The sequence below is a fragment of the Schistocerca serialis genome, chromosome 4, assembly GCF_023864345.2.
Source record: "Schistocerca serialis cubense isolate TAMUIC-IGC-003099 chromosome 4, iqSchSeri2.2, whole genome shotgun sequence".
Taxonomy (NCBI): Eukaryota; Metazoa; Arthropoda; class Insecta; order Orthoptera; family Acrididae; genus Schistocerca; species Schistocerca serialis.
Genome location: NC_064641.1, coordinates 273,613,567 through 273,630,980, shown reverse-complemented (window position 1 = coordinate 273,630,980; position 17,414 = coordinate 273,613,567). Strand labels below are relative to the sequence as shown.

The window sequence follows — 17,414 nt, the reverse complement described above, 5'->3', positions numbered from 1 at the left end:
CTATAAAAATGCTGGAAACGTTCGGGATAGGTTTCCAATTTTTTCACTGCATCGAATGTACTGTATTTCTTCCGTTTCTTCAACCATAACGGATCTTCTCCATATCTTCTTCGTTGCTGAATATTCACGAGTTACAAAAGATCCAATGCGTGAATATCTTTTCTGATTAGGACGAGATATGCTGATCCATTCGTAGTAGGGACGGGAAAACCGACAAGTTAAAACCGATACCGGCATTTTAATTCTGAAAACCGGTATTTTTTGGTATTTGTTTGGTCTCGTTTATAAAACGTATTTTTTTTTATTTTTTACTAATAGAGGAGTAAAACAACCGAAAGATCAATTAACCACAGCAGCAGCGCTAAAACTTTTCTTTTTAAATAAACCTTTTTCAAAATAGTGGTTACTAAGGAGTAACTATAATAGTGAAATCTGCATTAGTTTGAAATATTGCGTTGTTATAGAAAACTGGAACAGCGGTCAGTGCTATTTTAGTAACAATGCCGACAGTAACGAGCAACAAACACATGGTACGTGCATAGTGGCGTAGCGAACATAACCGGCGCCATGGGCACGACACTTTATTGGCACCCTCCGTCCCCCCCCCCCCTCTCATAGGCGCCCAGTGGATAACACTTCCTTGGCACCCTCCGCCCCCCTCCCCTAAGCGCACGGAGGATAACACTTTCTTGGCCCCCCCCCCTCTCTCCAAAAACACGTACAAGTAGGTGACACATAGATTTTACTCTAATAATAACACACTTTCCGGAAAACCTTGTTTGCCTTAAAGCCCATTTGGCGCCCGTCTGCAAGTGGCGCCCGCGGCATGATAGATCACCTTGCCTCCCCCAAGCTGCGCCACTGGCCATGCGACGTGGGTTAAGGCACGCGTGTATGCGCAGTACGCATCAATACTTGCCCCCGATTGGTCATAAGGTAGTATCTCGCTGTCGTTGCGTTGCTGAATGACACCAACTCTAGTTTGGAAACATTTTTACAAAGTTGCGTAGCGATGAAGTACAATGCTCCATTTGCTTTAAAACATTAAAAATTGTTTGCCATTTCTGTGAAATAATAAGAGGAAGGAATTTATGGTAATAGTAACAAATTAAAAACTTAACGACAATTCAGTCCTAGCTGATCTGCTGGTTGTGTCTACATAATATGTCTTTATCTGGTTGTAGCCCTTGAAAACGGACAAATTAATGAGGAAAAAAAAAAAAGCAGGGAAACAGTTCCCAACCGCAGTTTTCAATCTCCAGCACTGACTATTCATAATTCCTAAATAGTGGTGTTATCCCCGAGTACAATACGCTTTTTGAGCAGAGTTTAAAAAAATTTGGATCAGTAGGAGAACACTGGTGGTTTTTTGTAGTATTCAATCTTTTATCACTTTTGTCACTCGAGACGGGCAGTGAACGTTGGATATATTAAGTTTACTTTTAAATGCCTAATTACTTTTCTATTTTGAAACTGAGAGAGTCAAAATTTTTTCCATCTTCCTTCAATTTCTACGTATATTACAGGAAGCAATAGCAATACACAACCGAACACTGGTTACTTCAGAAACAGGGTATTCTGAACGATTTTAACAGTCAGGTTAAACTGGTGTGGAAAACAACGGATATAACCGAGAAAAGGTGGTTTCAGCGATAACCACCATCCCTAATTCGTAGCACGGGCATGTCATGCCTCTGTGACGGTGCCGCTTCAGTGAGAATAGCTCAGGACTCGTCCGTGCCACATCCTTGACCAGCTGCCGCCGGGCATCCGTGACCCGCTATTTCTGAATTGGCCTTACTCACCATCCATCATCCTATCGATATGTGAGTGCAGTCCTGAGTAACAATAGCATAATACGCATAATACACTATTGCAGACGATGTCGGTATGTCGTTTTACAAAGAGGAGAATTTTCTAGAATGCGACTGCTTACGCGTAAGTGTTCTTATATTCACCGTGGCCAACGTTAATGACTCGGTAATTCCAGCTGTATTCCTTTGCCTGTCCATTTTCGTTCCTGCGGGTGTCATACTTGAATTGTTCCGGATGTTGCTCTTAAGGAGATTCTGAGTAATTAGGATTTCCCCTGGTTGCGTTGCAGATGAAACTCAGCGTAAGAGCAGTAGACGGTCTGCCACCCTTCCCACTCCATGCAAATTCCTTTATAAGATGACTCCGATTCATCCACAGTTTGGACACAGGTCCTCCTCCGCTTCAGATCCGTTGGCTGTCTTTACCTGTAACTTAGCAAGGTTCATTCATAAAGGTGCTATCAGTATCAAGTCCTTCTGCATATCTGCGCTGGCTTGTGACTGACTGCCCAAAAGGGTACAGGATGGTGGAGGTCGCCGGCCAGAGTGGCCGAGCGGTTCTAGGCGCTACAGTCTGGAACTGCGCGACCCCTACGGTCGCAGGTTCGAATCCTGCCTCGGGCATGGATGTGTGTGATGTCCTTAGGTTAGTTAGGTTTAATTAGTTCTAAGTTCTAGGCGACTGATGACCTCCGAAGTTAAGTACTATAGTGCTCAGAGCCATTTTTTTGGTGGAGGTCAATAGGTACCGTACAACAAATGGGGTAATGACGATCGGTAGGAGACGAGGCCTACTGAAGAAAGTGCCCACACCTGACGAGTGGCGATGAGTGGAAAACAAGGGAAACCTGTATTTTGAGGAAGAGGATATTTGTTTTTATTTATTTTTGTAAATTTGTTGGAAGATCTTATGGGACGAAACTGCTGAGGTCATCGGTCCCTAAGTTTACACACTACTTAAGCTAACTTAAACTAACTTACGCTATGGACAACACACACTCCCATGCCCGAGGGAGGACTCGAACCTCCGAGGGGGGAGCCACGCGGACCGTGCCAAGACGCCTCAGACCGCTTGGCTACCTCCCGCGGCTTTTATTTATGTATGTGATTTCGTTACACTAGGCTCTCTAGTTCTCTCTCCTATATGACTCTAGAGCTTTGCTTATACAGTATTTTATACATAAGAAATGACAGTAACTTTAATATGATTATCGGTAATAAAATAATATCAATAGAATTAAAAATGTTATGAGTGTACCTAATACTGTTGCTACCAATACAAGCAATAATAATAATAATAATTATAATAATGGTAGCGTTGTAAAAGATACAAAATGTAATAACAGATGTACAGAAGTGGCTCAAATGGCTCTGAGCACTATGCAACTTAACTTCTGAGATCATCAGTCGCCTAGAACTTAGAACTACTTAAACCTAACTAACCTAAGAACATCACACACATCCATGACCGAGGCAGGATTCGAACCTGCGACCTTAGCGGTCGCTCGGCTCCAGACTGTAGCGCCTAGAACCGCACGGCCACTCCGGCCGGCAATGTACAGAAGTGATATTATTTTCTGATATAGAGGGTTTAGAGGGAGAGAAATTTAGGTAAACTGTATCAGATAACGGCTTTGGGAAATGAGGAAGCTCTGGTTGGAACGAGGAACTTCGTTGGAATGGAGTAACGAGTGCGTTCTGGACCAACTTTATCCGTAAATCAGCACATTTACACCAGGCCAGGGTTGTCCGTTCTAGGCTCTGGTGTAATGGCAATTACATTTAGACCTAACAACTGACTGAAAAAAACATTTTTGTGATCATTTTCTGCTTAATTTGTAACTCGTCTTGAATAATTCCAAATAATTCACTCCTTTTTTCAGGGTCTCTGACGCTTTAAGCAATGTGAGTGACAGCCTAACGTACGTCCCGTATTTCATTCTGGGTGTTCGTAAAGGGCTAATTGCTGCTTCGAAATTATTCCATTTGCTAAACCGGCAATCAAAGATAGCAGATCCTCGGGTCGCTGCAGAAGATACATGGGTGAGTAAAATATACTATTCGAGTACATTTATGCCGCGAAAATCGCTTGTGACCGATGATACGAGTACTGTTTGACAACGAAATGATTATTATTATCAGCCTAAAAGGAGTTGTTATATCACACTTTAATTCATACGTATAAATTTGTACCAAAGTTACAGAAAACTGAAAGCTTTTTCTACAAAATGCCATTTAACAACTCCTGTGAAAACTCACAAAACTCTGTTAATTATCATTGATTAATTGTGTTATGCCTTGCATCCATAATGCTTTGCAGACTCGTGAGTCAGTATTAATGGTTGTGACAAATAAGTCGTTTGTCGACTATCAATGAGAATCGGATCCAAGTTCTAGTCTGCGACCACAGTCCTCTTACCTTCTGAGTTTTGTAGACGCCCTGCCTTCAAGAAAAGCTAGATGTCATTAGAGTCCCTGTCCCGCACATAAATTAAATATGTCAAGAAATATCATAATTATGAAATACTAATATGATAAACACTACACAAAACCATTTATAAAACAAATAGATTAATCTTTTATAGGATAAGCATTGTGCATTACTACATCAGACGTGAATAACATACCCACAGGGCCTGACAAAACGAGTACTATCGTTAAAGATCTGGTCTTGCTTCTGCTATGCCACGAGGAGCGTTCAGTAAGTAATGCAACGCTTTTCTTGTCAACCAGTTTCGATTGCAAAAATGCGGAATTTTTTGGGGGACATCGTAGAATATTCCCGCTTCACCCCCTACAGTGTCATGAAGTTCCGATAGGTAGCGGCGCTATACGTAGCCTCCAAAATCGCATCTGTAACAGAGGTGCGTTCCAAAGCAGAGGGCTTTCACTGAGTTTCCTTTCGCGGAAAACGAGAGCATCGCAGATATTTGTAGGTGCTTGCAGAATGTCTGCAGAGACATAGCACGGTCTATGCGGTGGCAGTCTTTCTCGGAGTATTCCACTGATGAATTCTTCTCGGGTTATCAGCCGAGTGGTGGCGTCGTCTTGTCGCAACGTTTCAATGAGATTCGTACCCATCATCTTTTATCGAAGTGTTGGGATGCTCGCTCGCACACATCTAATACTTTCTTCTCTTTGGGGAAGCGTGTGGGGGGAGTTTGTAGCCTTGCGGTTTTTCCTCGTCTGTGTACTTGTGTGTGAGAATTTGTGTGTGATTTATTGGTGTCTGTGAAATGTGATGAATGTTCTGTATGTGTCTGGTACTTGGCTGAGGTTGGCGAGATGATTGTTATTTTGGGGGCGTGAAGAGGTTTAGGATTTTGATATAAGGATGTTCTCTTGAACTTCGTCGTCGAAGATCGTCATAGGGCGTTTGTGCTTGTCACGGAACATGTCATACCGACCTAAGGAGTGGATGAGGTTATTTCCAGATCTGGAAGAGCTCTCGTAGAAAGCCCTTGTCAGATCTTGGAATCTTTCTTTGAAGAGTGGGATTTCGGCAGCGGCGTGCATATCATCAGTCGGGAATCTAAGGGGTAGGTGCAGTGCCCTCCTGACGACGCGGTTTTGCAGCCTCTGGAGTTTGTCCAGATGCTGCTTTGCCGCGTATCATCAGACAGGGCATGCATATTCCATTACTGGCCGGATCAGGGCCTGGTACACATTTACTCCCACTGTGCAGGGAAGGGAGCTGGTTGAGTTCAGGACTGTGTATAGGATGGACATTCTGGCGCAGACCTTCATGTGGACCTCGTCTATGTGGGGTTTCCACGTAAGACGAGAGTCCAAGGTTACACCAAGGTAATTGGCGGTTCTGCGCCAGGAGAGATGGGTTCCGTTTAGATGAAGATGGAGGGGGCGGGGTTGAGGAGGTTCGCGTCTTCCAAGCCTGCGGGTAATCAGCATAGCCTGCGCCTTTTCAGAGTTGATGGTGATGCACCAGCGACGGGCCCAAGTTTCTGTGTCATCTAAAACCCTTTGTAGCCTACGGATGACCAGGTCCTTGTCCGCATTTCCCGTTTAGAAGGCTGGGTCGTCTGTGTACTGTGCAGTGTGCACCAGAGGGGCCGCTAGTGTGTCCGCAGTGACAGGCTGTACGAAACGGGCCCCAGGACCGATCCCTGTGGCACCCCAGCACGAATACGCCTTTTGTTGGAGGTGGCAGTTTCTACTTTGACACAGAAAGTTCTATTCGTGAGATAGCTTTTGATCAGTTTAACTTTGCTCCCGGGAAACAGTCGCCCTTTATCCCATACTGAGTCAAAGGCTTTGGCTACATCTAGTAGCACTATCCCGCAGTAGCCTCTGTGTGGGCATTGTGGTTCTGCCGGAATCCGAATTGGAAATCCGGCAGCAGTTGATCTCTAGTAATATGTTCCTGTATGGGTCTTACAAGGGAACCTCCCCATCGCACCCCCCTCAGATTTAGTTATAATTTGGCACAGTGGATAGGCCTTGAAAAACTGAACACAGATCGATCGAGAAAACAGGAAGAAGTTGTGTGGAACTATGAAAAAATAAGCAAAATATACAAACTGAGTAGTCCATCCGCAAGATAGGCAATATATAGGCATTTCTGAAGAGAGAAGCGCCGTGGTCCCGTGGTTTGCGTGAGCAGCTGCGGAGCGAGAGGTTCTGGGTTCAATCCTTCCCTCGAGTGAAAATTTTAATTTTTTATTTCCGGTTTACATGACAAACTCTTATGTTTTCATCACTTTTTTGGGAGTGACTATCACATCCACAAGAAAACCTAAATCGGGCAAGGTAGAAGAATCTTTTTACCCATTCGCGAAGTGTATAAGTTAGGTGGGTCGACAACATATTCCTGTCATGTGACGCACATGCCGTCGCCAGTGTCGTATAGAATATATCAGACGTGTTTTCCTATGGAGGAATCGGTGGACCTATGACCTTGCGATCAAATGTTTTCGGTTCCAATTGGAGAGGCACGTCCTTTCGTCTATTAATCGCACAGTCTGCGGTGCGGTCGCAAAACACAGACACTAAACTTATTACAGTGAACAGAGACGTCAATGAACGAACGGACAGATCATAACTTTGCGAAAACAAAGAAAGTAAAATTTTCACTCGAGGGAATACATGAACCCAGGACCTTCCGTTCTACAGCTGCTCACGCTACCCACGGGACCACGGCACTCCTGAGTTCACACTTTCCTTGATGTTGCCTATCTTGAGCATGGGCTATTCAGTTTGTATATTTTGCTTATTTTTTCACACAACTTCTTCCTGTTTTCTCGATTGATCTGTGTTCAGTTTTTCAAGGCCTATCCACTGTGCCATCTTATAACTAAATGTGAGGGGGGGGGGGGGTGCGATGGGGAGGTTCCCTTGTTAGTAGGAGGCGCTCATAGATCTTGCTGAGAGTTGGCAAGAGGCTAATCGGCCTGTAGTGCTGCGGTAATAGATGGTCTTTCTCTGGTTTGTGTATCCCGACCACTTCCGAATGTTTCCACCAAGCTGGAAACTCGTGGGATCGAGTAATCTCGTTGAGGACGTTCGCGAGGTGTGTGATCGCCGTGGGTGGGAGATTTTTGACTAACTGATTGGTGACACTGTCGTGTCTTGGCGCCTTTTTTGTGAGGAGGGACCTAATTACTTTTGCCGCGTCCTCGGGGGCGAAAAGTGTGGGTTCGTCCTCTGGGTCCTCCTCAGCATTGAGGAAGACAGCCAGTTGACGACTGACTACCTCTTCATGCTCTTCATCCTGGGGTTCTGCCGCTTGAAACTGCTTCTCGAAGCAGTCGGCAAGGGCTTCTCAGCATGGCTGTAGACCAAACCCCGCTCGCCGTGCAGTGGCGGCATCCTAGCACGTCTTTTTATGAACTATTTGGTTGCTTGCCATAGTGTATGATCGTCTACTTTGAGAGCTGTGAGGCGGTTTTGCCATTGCTGGTTTCTGTGCTCAGTGAGCGCTACCTTCAGTTCACTCTGTAGACGATTGAGCAGCCTCCCGGTGGCCAGATTTCTGGTGATCTTCCACTCTTTTGCCACTCTGTTCTTATGTCTAATTTGAGCTAGCAAGTGTTCCGGGAGCTGTACTTGTGGCGGTGGGCCATCCCTTTATGGAGGGGTGGCCTCTTCCCCCGCCTGCAAGATGGTGCCTGTTAAGTCCTGTAGCGCTTGTTCTACGGTTTCGGCGGTAGGTGGCGGAGCGCGAGCGATATCAGAGGCGACAGTTTCTCGATATCGCTCCCAGTCTGTACGGTTGTAAGACGTCTGGTACCGTGGGAGTGTTACCCACTCTCCCACATCGACCTCTAGAATCACTGGGTTGTGGTCTGAGGACATCCTGTTGATTGTCCTAGCGGCCACAAACCCTGCGATCCTCCTAGTGAGAGCTATGTCTAACACGTCGGGCCTGCCTCCATTATTTGGAAAATGTGTGAGCTCGACCGGACCCCATGTTTCGAAGTGGTGGATGGGCGCTAGTTGTTGCAGTTTGGCGCCTGTTCTGGAGGTTACGTCGGGATGCTGTGTTCTGCATATCTATATAGCTGCTGTCCGTCGTCCGCTTCTGTAGGCCGGCCAATCACGTTCCTCTTCCGGAAGGGGGGGGGGCGTCGGCGGTGATGAGGGGGAGGGGGGGCGGAGGCTGGGGGAGAGGGCCGCGGCGCGGACAGGCGTCGAGACCCGGTGGCTATCCAACTTGTCTGCGGACGCCGCTGCCTTCAGATCGGAGCGTTCCTGACGTATTTTGTCAATTGTGGGATTCCACGGTGCACTGAGCTGAAAACCATTATCCCTGTTTAGTAAATTGTTGTGTAGACGTATCTCCACTGCCTCTTTGAAGATCGAGTCCCAGAATGCGTTGACGCTGCACAGCTTTTTCGTTTTTTTCGAATTCGAATGTGTGTCCCTCTATAATTCTATGTTCTGCTACCGCAGACTTGTTTGTCTCTCGTAGTCGTACATTCCTGATGTGTTCAGTACAGCATTGGGAGATACATCGTTGTGTCTGCCCGATATATTACATACCACATTCGCACTCAATACTGTATAGCATGTATCGCAAGAATATTAAAGAAGCACGAAATAACGACCATCTTTCGCGCACCGAAAAATGTCAAAGATATACTTGGCTCAACCGAAGACCAGCTGGGGTTGCAGACGCCAGGCATTTACAGTAACGTGGCGTATGCCCGTCGCATTGAACCGAGATAATGTTGAAAACCAGGCTTCTGCAGCCAAAAGAGCGGGGAATAATGTGGTGTACTGAAATCCTATAAAAAAACCAACCTCCTTTCAGAGAAAAACGTCACTACCCACAGTGGCGTATTGCTTCAGCTCGTTCGAATGTTAGTTTGACAGGGCAATTTCAAAGAGCTGCAAAAATACCTACCGACTGTCCCTACCGTAGGCTGGTGTCTCGAAAGTATACACAAACATAACGTGTTAAATATGAGTGTCGCACAGCCGTTTACTGACCTTATTAAAACAGTTTCATGTTTATAGACTTTTACAGTTTAAGTTAGTTTGTTCTTCTGCATTCTAGATTTTGGAAGATTAGTTGTGGTGTCATTCATAATCCAGAGAGAATAACACTACACAATAAAAGTAATTCGCTCCTGAATGTATTGCATAATTGACAGCTCTGAGTTCAACAATACGAGGCCTGTTCAGAAAGTAAGCTCCGATTGATTGCCAAATTGAAACCACAGTGAACATCAGAAATGTTTTACTTGTAACAATTAGCTACACCTTTCAGCTACTTCTCTACGTAGTCGCCGTTCTGACTTAGACTTTTGTCATAGCGTTGTACCAACTTTTCAAGAGCCTCATCATAGAAGGCAGCCGCCAGTGCTTTCCGCCAATTCTCCACGCTGGCCTACACCTCGTTGTCTGTGTCAAAATGTTGTCTTCAAAGACAGCGGTTCATGTGACCAGAGATGAAACTCAGGGGGAGACAATTGCGGACTGTATTGTGGGTAATCTAACATTTCCATTTGAAAACGATGCAGGAGCATCTTCATTGCCCCTGCAGAATGCGGCTGAGAATTGTCGTGAAGACGAAACAGCATGACAGTTATGTAATGTTAGCTGCATAGCTTCAGGCGAAATTTCTCACCAGGCCTTCGTACTTGGCGGCAGACACTATTTTCTAGACATCTTTACGCACTCACTGCGAGCTCAGAAATGAGAAGAGCGACGTGATGCTAACTGGGGTTATACTAGAGACACTACCCAACACATCTGTGCAAAGCTTTATCGGATTTTCATAGTCGTTTCCATTTCGCGACCGATCGGAGCGTACTTTCTGAACGCCCCTCGTATTAGTTCGCGTTGTTATCTTAATTACCACGCCCGTAGCTCGCAGAATTGTAAACGTTCTTCATACGGATATCACTGCGATTTCGCCATGTTTATTTACTTAAACTGTGGTGCATGATACTTTGCTACTACCGGTTTTCCTCGGGGACTTCGGATTCGAGACGCGTGACTATAGAACCAACCCCTCTGAGTCTGCTGGTACGGTTTGAAGTTAGCTGACGGTAGGATCCTTTTCAGTATAAAGCAGGTTTCCATTCGTTTCGGTCAGGAGCGCAGTTCAGTAAATTAATTCAGTTTTGGGCATGTTCTACTGAACAGCAGCGACATTTTAAAGGTAACTGCGTTTATTAGCACAGTACCATCATTAATTAGCTGTAATCACTTCAGCTCGTTGCTGCATGACGAGGTTACAGCAAGTAGGCGCGATATCAGAGTGACGCTAAGGATCTTCAAGTTGGCACTTAATGAGCAACATTTCCAGCGAACAAAGCAAGAAACATTCTAATATATCCAGCAGCCTGGTGAAATTTGGTATCACACTTGACGCTGAGGCGAAGGGATATCTACAAAAGTTGTCCCGAAACACAATTGCTGCAGACCAAACGTCTGCATTCCCCTAGGCTGAAAGCTATGGGCACCGTTCATTGGCCTGTAAAATAATTTGATCACCCTAATCGAAGATGTGGGCGAAATTTGGATGCGCTTAGGAAACACATCTACCACTAAGTAATTGGAAAACGGATGCTCCAACGGATTCATCTGGGATGGATTATAAGAGAATTTCATCAGACACCCGTACAACGCGATTTAGCGGCGCATGCTAAGCTTCCTGCGAAATCGCTAAGATCAAACAACTTAGAACGGTATGTCAATGCATTGTTAGATGAAAGTTGTAAACGGTTTGCTTTTCTATCGTCAATTGGACACATCATAACCAATCGCGCTCTGTCGGTGCATTGTGAAGACCTATGCAGAACTAGGAAATGGCCCTTTTCGAGTCCATCCGTTTGCACTGATCGTATGTAAAACTTCTGCCAAGGCGTTTTACCTTTCATTGTTGGTGTAACTAGGATTGGCATCCGTGCGATACAGTGGAACCGTCAGCGTTATGGACCTTCTTGTTCCGAAAAGACCCAATTTTGTCCCGATTTTCCGACTTACTGTTACGAGCTTGGCTCAAGTACTAAAGTAATGCCATCTGTTGGCGCAACATGTAAACACAGCCTCATGTAGTTTTATTTATGTCAACAACTTTATGTTGACAGGGTCGTCTCACAGATGGAGTTGCATGTATAAGATCTAGCGCCGTCATTCGAGATAATACCAGATATCTCCAGTAGTATGGGGCTGGAACTATTTAACCAGTGCCACGCGGAAGAATCAAGTAGATCCCATTTGAATAGCGATCTGATAAGACGATTCTTTCTAAACGTAGTACCAACAACGAGCGCATGTTAGTAATGTTTGAAACGTTTGCTGTGAGTATATAGGGCGTGAGATGTATAGTGACGTGTACTTCGATGACTGAAGTGTAATTGTCGCCTGTTTACGGTCCAATAAACTTAACTTGTCATAGCTTACGAAAACACCTAATAAGGAAAGACAAAGCATCACTTTTCGGATGATTACACAAAACAGCGGTCTTTTGTCAAGAAAGGAAGTACGAATCTGCTGTTTCATTTCAGTAACTGATGGAGATAAGTAAGATGTGAGGCACCACATTTCTACCAAGACTCATACAAATAGATTCACGGTAGCATCGACAACAAACCCTATTTGTGCAGTCATGATTAAGAAAGATGCCCAGGAAGAATTTCTCGTTGCTGATGCAGAGCTAACAACAGCTTATAAGGTTATCAAGCACCATCAATCCTTCAGCTCCCTTGACTGTACCGCAAAACTGAATGGCGCAGTCTATTCTGACTCCAAAGTCGCCGCAAAGCAGTCTGCAGCCAGGACCAAAGCTACAGCCATTGTTACAAATGAGTAGCCCCGGTGCCAATGCCGTTAAACGCATTTTTTGTCGGTTTTGAGTTAGGCACACTGTCGTACAAATTTTTTCAGCGCTTTAGCGATGGAATAGCTTTTAGGTTGCAAAACTCACTATAAACCGTTGAAAAGGACTGTAGAAAATCGCGTTCTTCGGGTACAAAGCCCGCTAAAATGTCTAACGTTTGCAAAACATGCCACTTTCAACAGGCACGGCGATCAGCGTGCTATGTCCGGATGCAAAGCACGCTAACTGACATCAGACTTACCATTCTAGACGTTCAAAGCTACGCTTCAGTTTGTTACGATTAGGAGGAATATTTTTCTTATTCAGAGTTAGCGAATGCGTACTCAACAATGAAGCTCTCACTACCGATGCACTGTCGAAATATAAGCCGGCAAGCACAGTTCACCTGGTCAGCAGGGTGTTTGTTGACTTATTTGAGTATTTTGAAGAAAATGATTTTTTGGACAGTTTAAAAGCAGAAGATGGTACAAACAAAGTGGGAGTGATTGATCTAGAAGGAATTATGCAAGAAGTCGAACCCGTCGTCGTAGTTGCAACTGACCAGAAGACCGAGGGCGACGGCTCCTCCCAGAAAAGGAAGATGCGTCGCGTTCAGTGGAAGAGAAATGTTTCCAGAACAGAAAGATAAAAAGATGAAAAGTATTACTAAAACAATGTTATGCAATAAAACTTTGTTGACGCTAATTGTTATGATATAACCTCCACAAATTGTGGTACGATCTGTGCTCTCCTCTACACATTGGCTGTATCTGACCAATTTAATGAGAAATTCGTGCAAAACTAAAATTTGTAGTTATCTGGCAACAAAGTAAGTGTAGCGCGTAGCATAACTAAAGAAAATGTGTGCGCAATGCAGTTGATCTCAAAACGAGCAGCAAGGAATGCACGCGACAGCGCATAGTTTTACTTCGCACTATACTTAGGCTGTTGCCAGACTGTTCCTAGTTTCAAATTTGCAGGAATTGCCCAACTTTGGGGAGGATTTTAGCAACCACTGGAAGGAGGCGGTTTTGGCAGTAAAAATGAACTGTTCTATCAGTCATATGGTTTAATAACGGTACCTCATTTTTTAATTTATTTCTGTTTTATCTGCGTGTGCAAACTTCTGCCTACTTTTAAGAGATCTGTGATGTGCCTCCGCCGGCCGAAGTGGCCGAGCGGTTCTAGGCGCTACAGTCTGGAACCGCGCGACTGCTACGTCGCAGGTTCGAATCCTGCCTCGGGCATGGATGTGTGTGATGTCCTTAGGTTAGTTAGGTTTAAGTAATTCTAAGTTCTAGGGGACTGATGACCTCAGCAGTTAAGTCCCATAGTGCTCAGAACCATTTGAACCATTTGATGTGCCTCCCACCCCGCCACCCCTCCTTCCCCCCTCGTCACTGCTTATGCTTCTACGCACTTAAAGATGAGTGTTTCAGATACAAACGCAAAGCCTTCCTAAAGTTGCCTGATTGTAAACATCTCTTCGGAAAACTGAGATGTAGCGAACTTGGAACATGCAAGACGTAAGAAAAATTCACCAAACGTTTTACCAGAAAAGAACCCGAGAGTGGCAAAGCAACTACGTAGCTCAACATGGCTCTACCACGTCCCCTAAAAGAAGATCAGGCGAGGACGAAAAGAGAAGCGGACCATTACCACCCATTTTTCTTTACCCAAAAAGAGGGGCGAGAAGATCGAAAATCTTGCTGTTTGCAAAGCAGCTTTTTTGTCAGTTTTAAAAACTAAGAAAAATAAGGTTACACATTGTGCCACAAAATTTTAGACAAATATGCAGTTCGCACTAATACGAGAGGAGGTGACAGAAGAACGAATTTGTATGAAGCGAGAAAATGAGAGTGTGAAAAATCACAAGTTCAGCCCTTTAGAACGTCACTACTCGCGAAGAACCAACATCCAAAAAGTCTATTTAAGTAGCAAGTTGACCATAAATAAGCCGTGGAACATGAGAATAACGAAGCTGTGGAACATGTACAGTAAAGAGAACTCTGAAAATGTTTTCAAATACTACTGCTACAGGAGGGTCTTTTGCCAAGATGTTAATATTGTCGCCTGTTTACCGTCTAATAAAATTATCTTGCGATAGCTTACGAAGACAACTAAGAATAGAAAGAAAAATGTAACTTTTCGGATGATTACAAAAGATCGGTCTCTTGTCAAGAAAGGACGTACGGACCAGGAAACGTTCTGAGGTCTGTAGCTGTTTCATCTCAATAACTCATGGAATTGTACTGAAGCAGAAAAACGAAGTGCCGAAAAGGAGAGCCTACAAACATGTCTCAAACTCCACAAAATGAGAGCTGACATGTTCTACACAAAGCCGAAAGAAAATAACGAGGGGGAAATAAGTCGCGGCTACGATTGTCAAAAGAATCTAGTTCTACAAAAAATGCCAGACCAAGTGGCCTATTATTCCTGTCAACTTCACAGTCTGTCAGGGCTCCTCGGACTCCCCCCCCCCCCCAGAACACTGACACGGTTCTGTACATTTGACTGGAACATGAATGTGCCAAAGGATCAAACCAAGTAGCGTCTATGGTTCGCTAGAGACTAATTCCCCTAAATTTCGAAGAAGCGAAAAAACTTCGCTTGTTTTCCAAGGATGTGGGAGTCAGAATAAAAACAGGATCATGATCAGCATGCTATGTCACTGGTTTCTTCTCTAAGATCCCAACAGTCTTGAAGAAACAGAATTGTGGATCGCAATGAAGTCCATAATTACCTGCTGCACATCTTCATCCGACAGGAATCGTCGACCCTTCAAGACCTTTTTTGAGCAACCAAAGGCGTGATAATCGCATGGAGAGAAATCAGAACTATAGGGCGGTTAGTGGAGTGTCTCCCATTTGAGTCGGCGTAACTTGATTGCGCTGGCCTCCCATATCTACCGGCATCTCGTGTCGAATCGCGACCAGAACGGATCTTGGTGCACCTTTCCAGAACAGTGGTTTTCGACAGACATGCTGCCCCATGGACATTCTTCGGCAGTCAAGAAAAGAATGACAGCCCGTTGGTCCTGACTGGAAGCATTTGATAGTAACGTCGGCATACTTCACGTTTCTGCGCGCATGCCGCTGATCCACTGCTTGAAGTCGCTGCTAATACACCCGCATCGAAGTCACGCTACCTTGTTTATATGCTGCAGCAACGCCTTCAAACAGGTATTTTCTGCTCGCCCCTGTCACACAATCAATAAATTCCACGTCATATAAAATTATACATACACCTGTATCTCTTAAAATCAAATGGTAATTTTCCGAATTCCAAAACGGTTACTTTCTAACACATCACTTGTTTGTCTTTGTTAATTAAAATACGCCATAAAACTCCTTAGTCTGATTCCTTAGATTGTGGATATTCTGGTAAATTTGTTCTTTGTGGGTACTGAAAACTGTAGACATTTCAGTTATCTCGGTCTCTGTGGTCCAGTAACTGCACATTTTGCTGTAGTGCAGCATCATCAGCTACCAATGCGACGTGTCCGGACCCGTCTTCGGCCTAGATACTTATTGATCGGAGTAGAATTGCCTCAAGTGATAAGTCCTGCTTCGAACCGAGCTCCAATGACCATTGAGGACGTGTCTGAAGACGCTTCAGGCAGCGGTGGGATACCAACCTGACTGTTGCCTGCCGTACGGTCCGACAGCCCTGAGTGATGGTCCGAGATGCCATTTATTTTCACAGCAGGACCCCTTTGGCTGTCATCCGAGGCACCATTACAGCGCAGCGGCACTTCGACAATATTCTGCGTCCCGTTTTGTTATCCTTCATGGCAAGCCATCCCGGGCTTACATTCCTTCAAGACAATGCCCGTCCACACAAAGTGAGAGTTTGGCACTGGCACGACGTCCCTCAGGAGGACACCCGACAACTCTGTCAAACAATGTCAAGCCGGATAATTGCTTGTGTAACGTCCAAAGGTAGACGAATGCTCAGTTTGTGAAACTCGTTCCACTGAACAAATCATCTTTTTTTTTTAATTGTAATTATTTGTTTGTCTGCACATGAACGTCACATCTATTCGGAAAATACCTTCACGGTATGTCTTTTCTTTGTCTTAGTGTATGATTCCACTGGTTCCTAGCCGACCACAGTGACCGTGCGGTTCTAGGCTCTTCAGTCTGAAACCGAGCGACCGCTACGGTCGCAGGTTTGAATCCTGCCTCGAGAATGGATATGTGTGATGTCCTTAGGTTAGTTAGGTTTAAGTAGTTCTACGTTCGAGGGGACTGATGACCTCAGAAGTTAAGTCCCATTGTGCTCAGAGCCATTTGAACTATTTGATTTCACTGGCTCCTACAAAACGGATTATGTTGCAACGAATTACTGCTAAAGACACACTTGATATGATTTGCTACAGGTGACCAGGGGAGACGTGTCGTACTGTGGAGTGGAGTTCTGCTACCCGACGCGGCCCGGGGCACAGGTGCTGCGAGGACTCGACCTGGCGGTGCAGCCTGGCCAGACGGTGGCGCTGGTGGGGCCGTCCGGCGGCGGCAAGTCCACCTGCGTGCAGCTGCTCCAGAGGTTCTACGATCCCAATTCCGGCACTGTGGTGAGTGCTGGGAACATCGATGGTCCAGTTCCCGAGAACGACGCCTATCAAAAAATCGAATCCATAGCGTACTGAAGGAACAAATTATTCTGCTGTTGTTTCAGAAAATCATATGACGGTCAAAGTATAAAAATCAAATCTTAAGGGGAGAAACAAAGAAGATAGATTTCTTACTGCTAGAGACATATTTGGGAATGTAGTTGAGATGCCCTGCTAAACCCACAGGACAGAACAAGTAGTGGGAATTGTGGAATGGGGCCAGAATGAGCGGCTGTCAGTTACAATCCACACATAACACTTTATTTAGTTGTCCAAACGTTACAGCGCAACTTCTATGCTTCATTATCGACAGAAGACGTCTGTAATTCTAAAACGGCTGAAGGCCGTTGAATTAAATACAACTGCTATAATTTATTTATTGAGAGAAGGCTCTAGGCTCTAACCTTAAAAGTATTTAAGGCCAAGCGATGTAAGACTTGACTACTCAGACAGATTAAGTTTTTAAAAGCAGCTGATGCCCATAAATTTAAAACAACATAACTACAATAACCGTTCAATAGGGAGAAGCCCCAAACTTTATGGCCTTACTTCAAACGGCTGAAGAAATTTGTTTAAAAAAACTGCAACCAATTTTCCGAGGCAGAAGGCCCAAAGCCTTTACGCTAAAATAGTATTTAAGCCAGAGTGACATAATACTTGATAAGTAAGAATCCAAAATTTTAAAACGGCTGAAGGC

The 17,414-nt window shown here is 44.7% G+C and overlaps 1 protein-coding gene across 1 annotated transcript in view; it reads left to right on the top strand.

Annotated features, from left to right (window-relative positions):
• Positions 1 to 17,414, top strand: part of LOC126473833 (ATP-dependent translocase ABCB1-like) — a 213,264-nt gene that overhangs the window by 179,464 nt on the left and 16,386 nt on the right. Inside the window, exons 19-20 of the mRNA XM_050101158.1 lie at positions 3,698 to 3,857; positions 16,484 to 16,678. Coding sequence (XP_049957115.1) covers positions 3,698 to 3,857; positions 16,484 to 16,678 — 355 coding nt within the window. The remainder of the gene's footprint in view (positions 1 to 3,697; positions 3,858 to 16,483; positions 16,679 to 17,414) is intronic.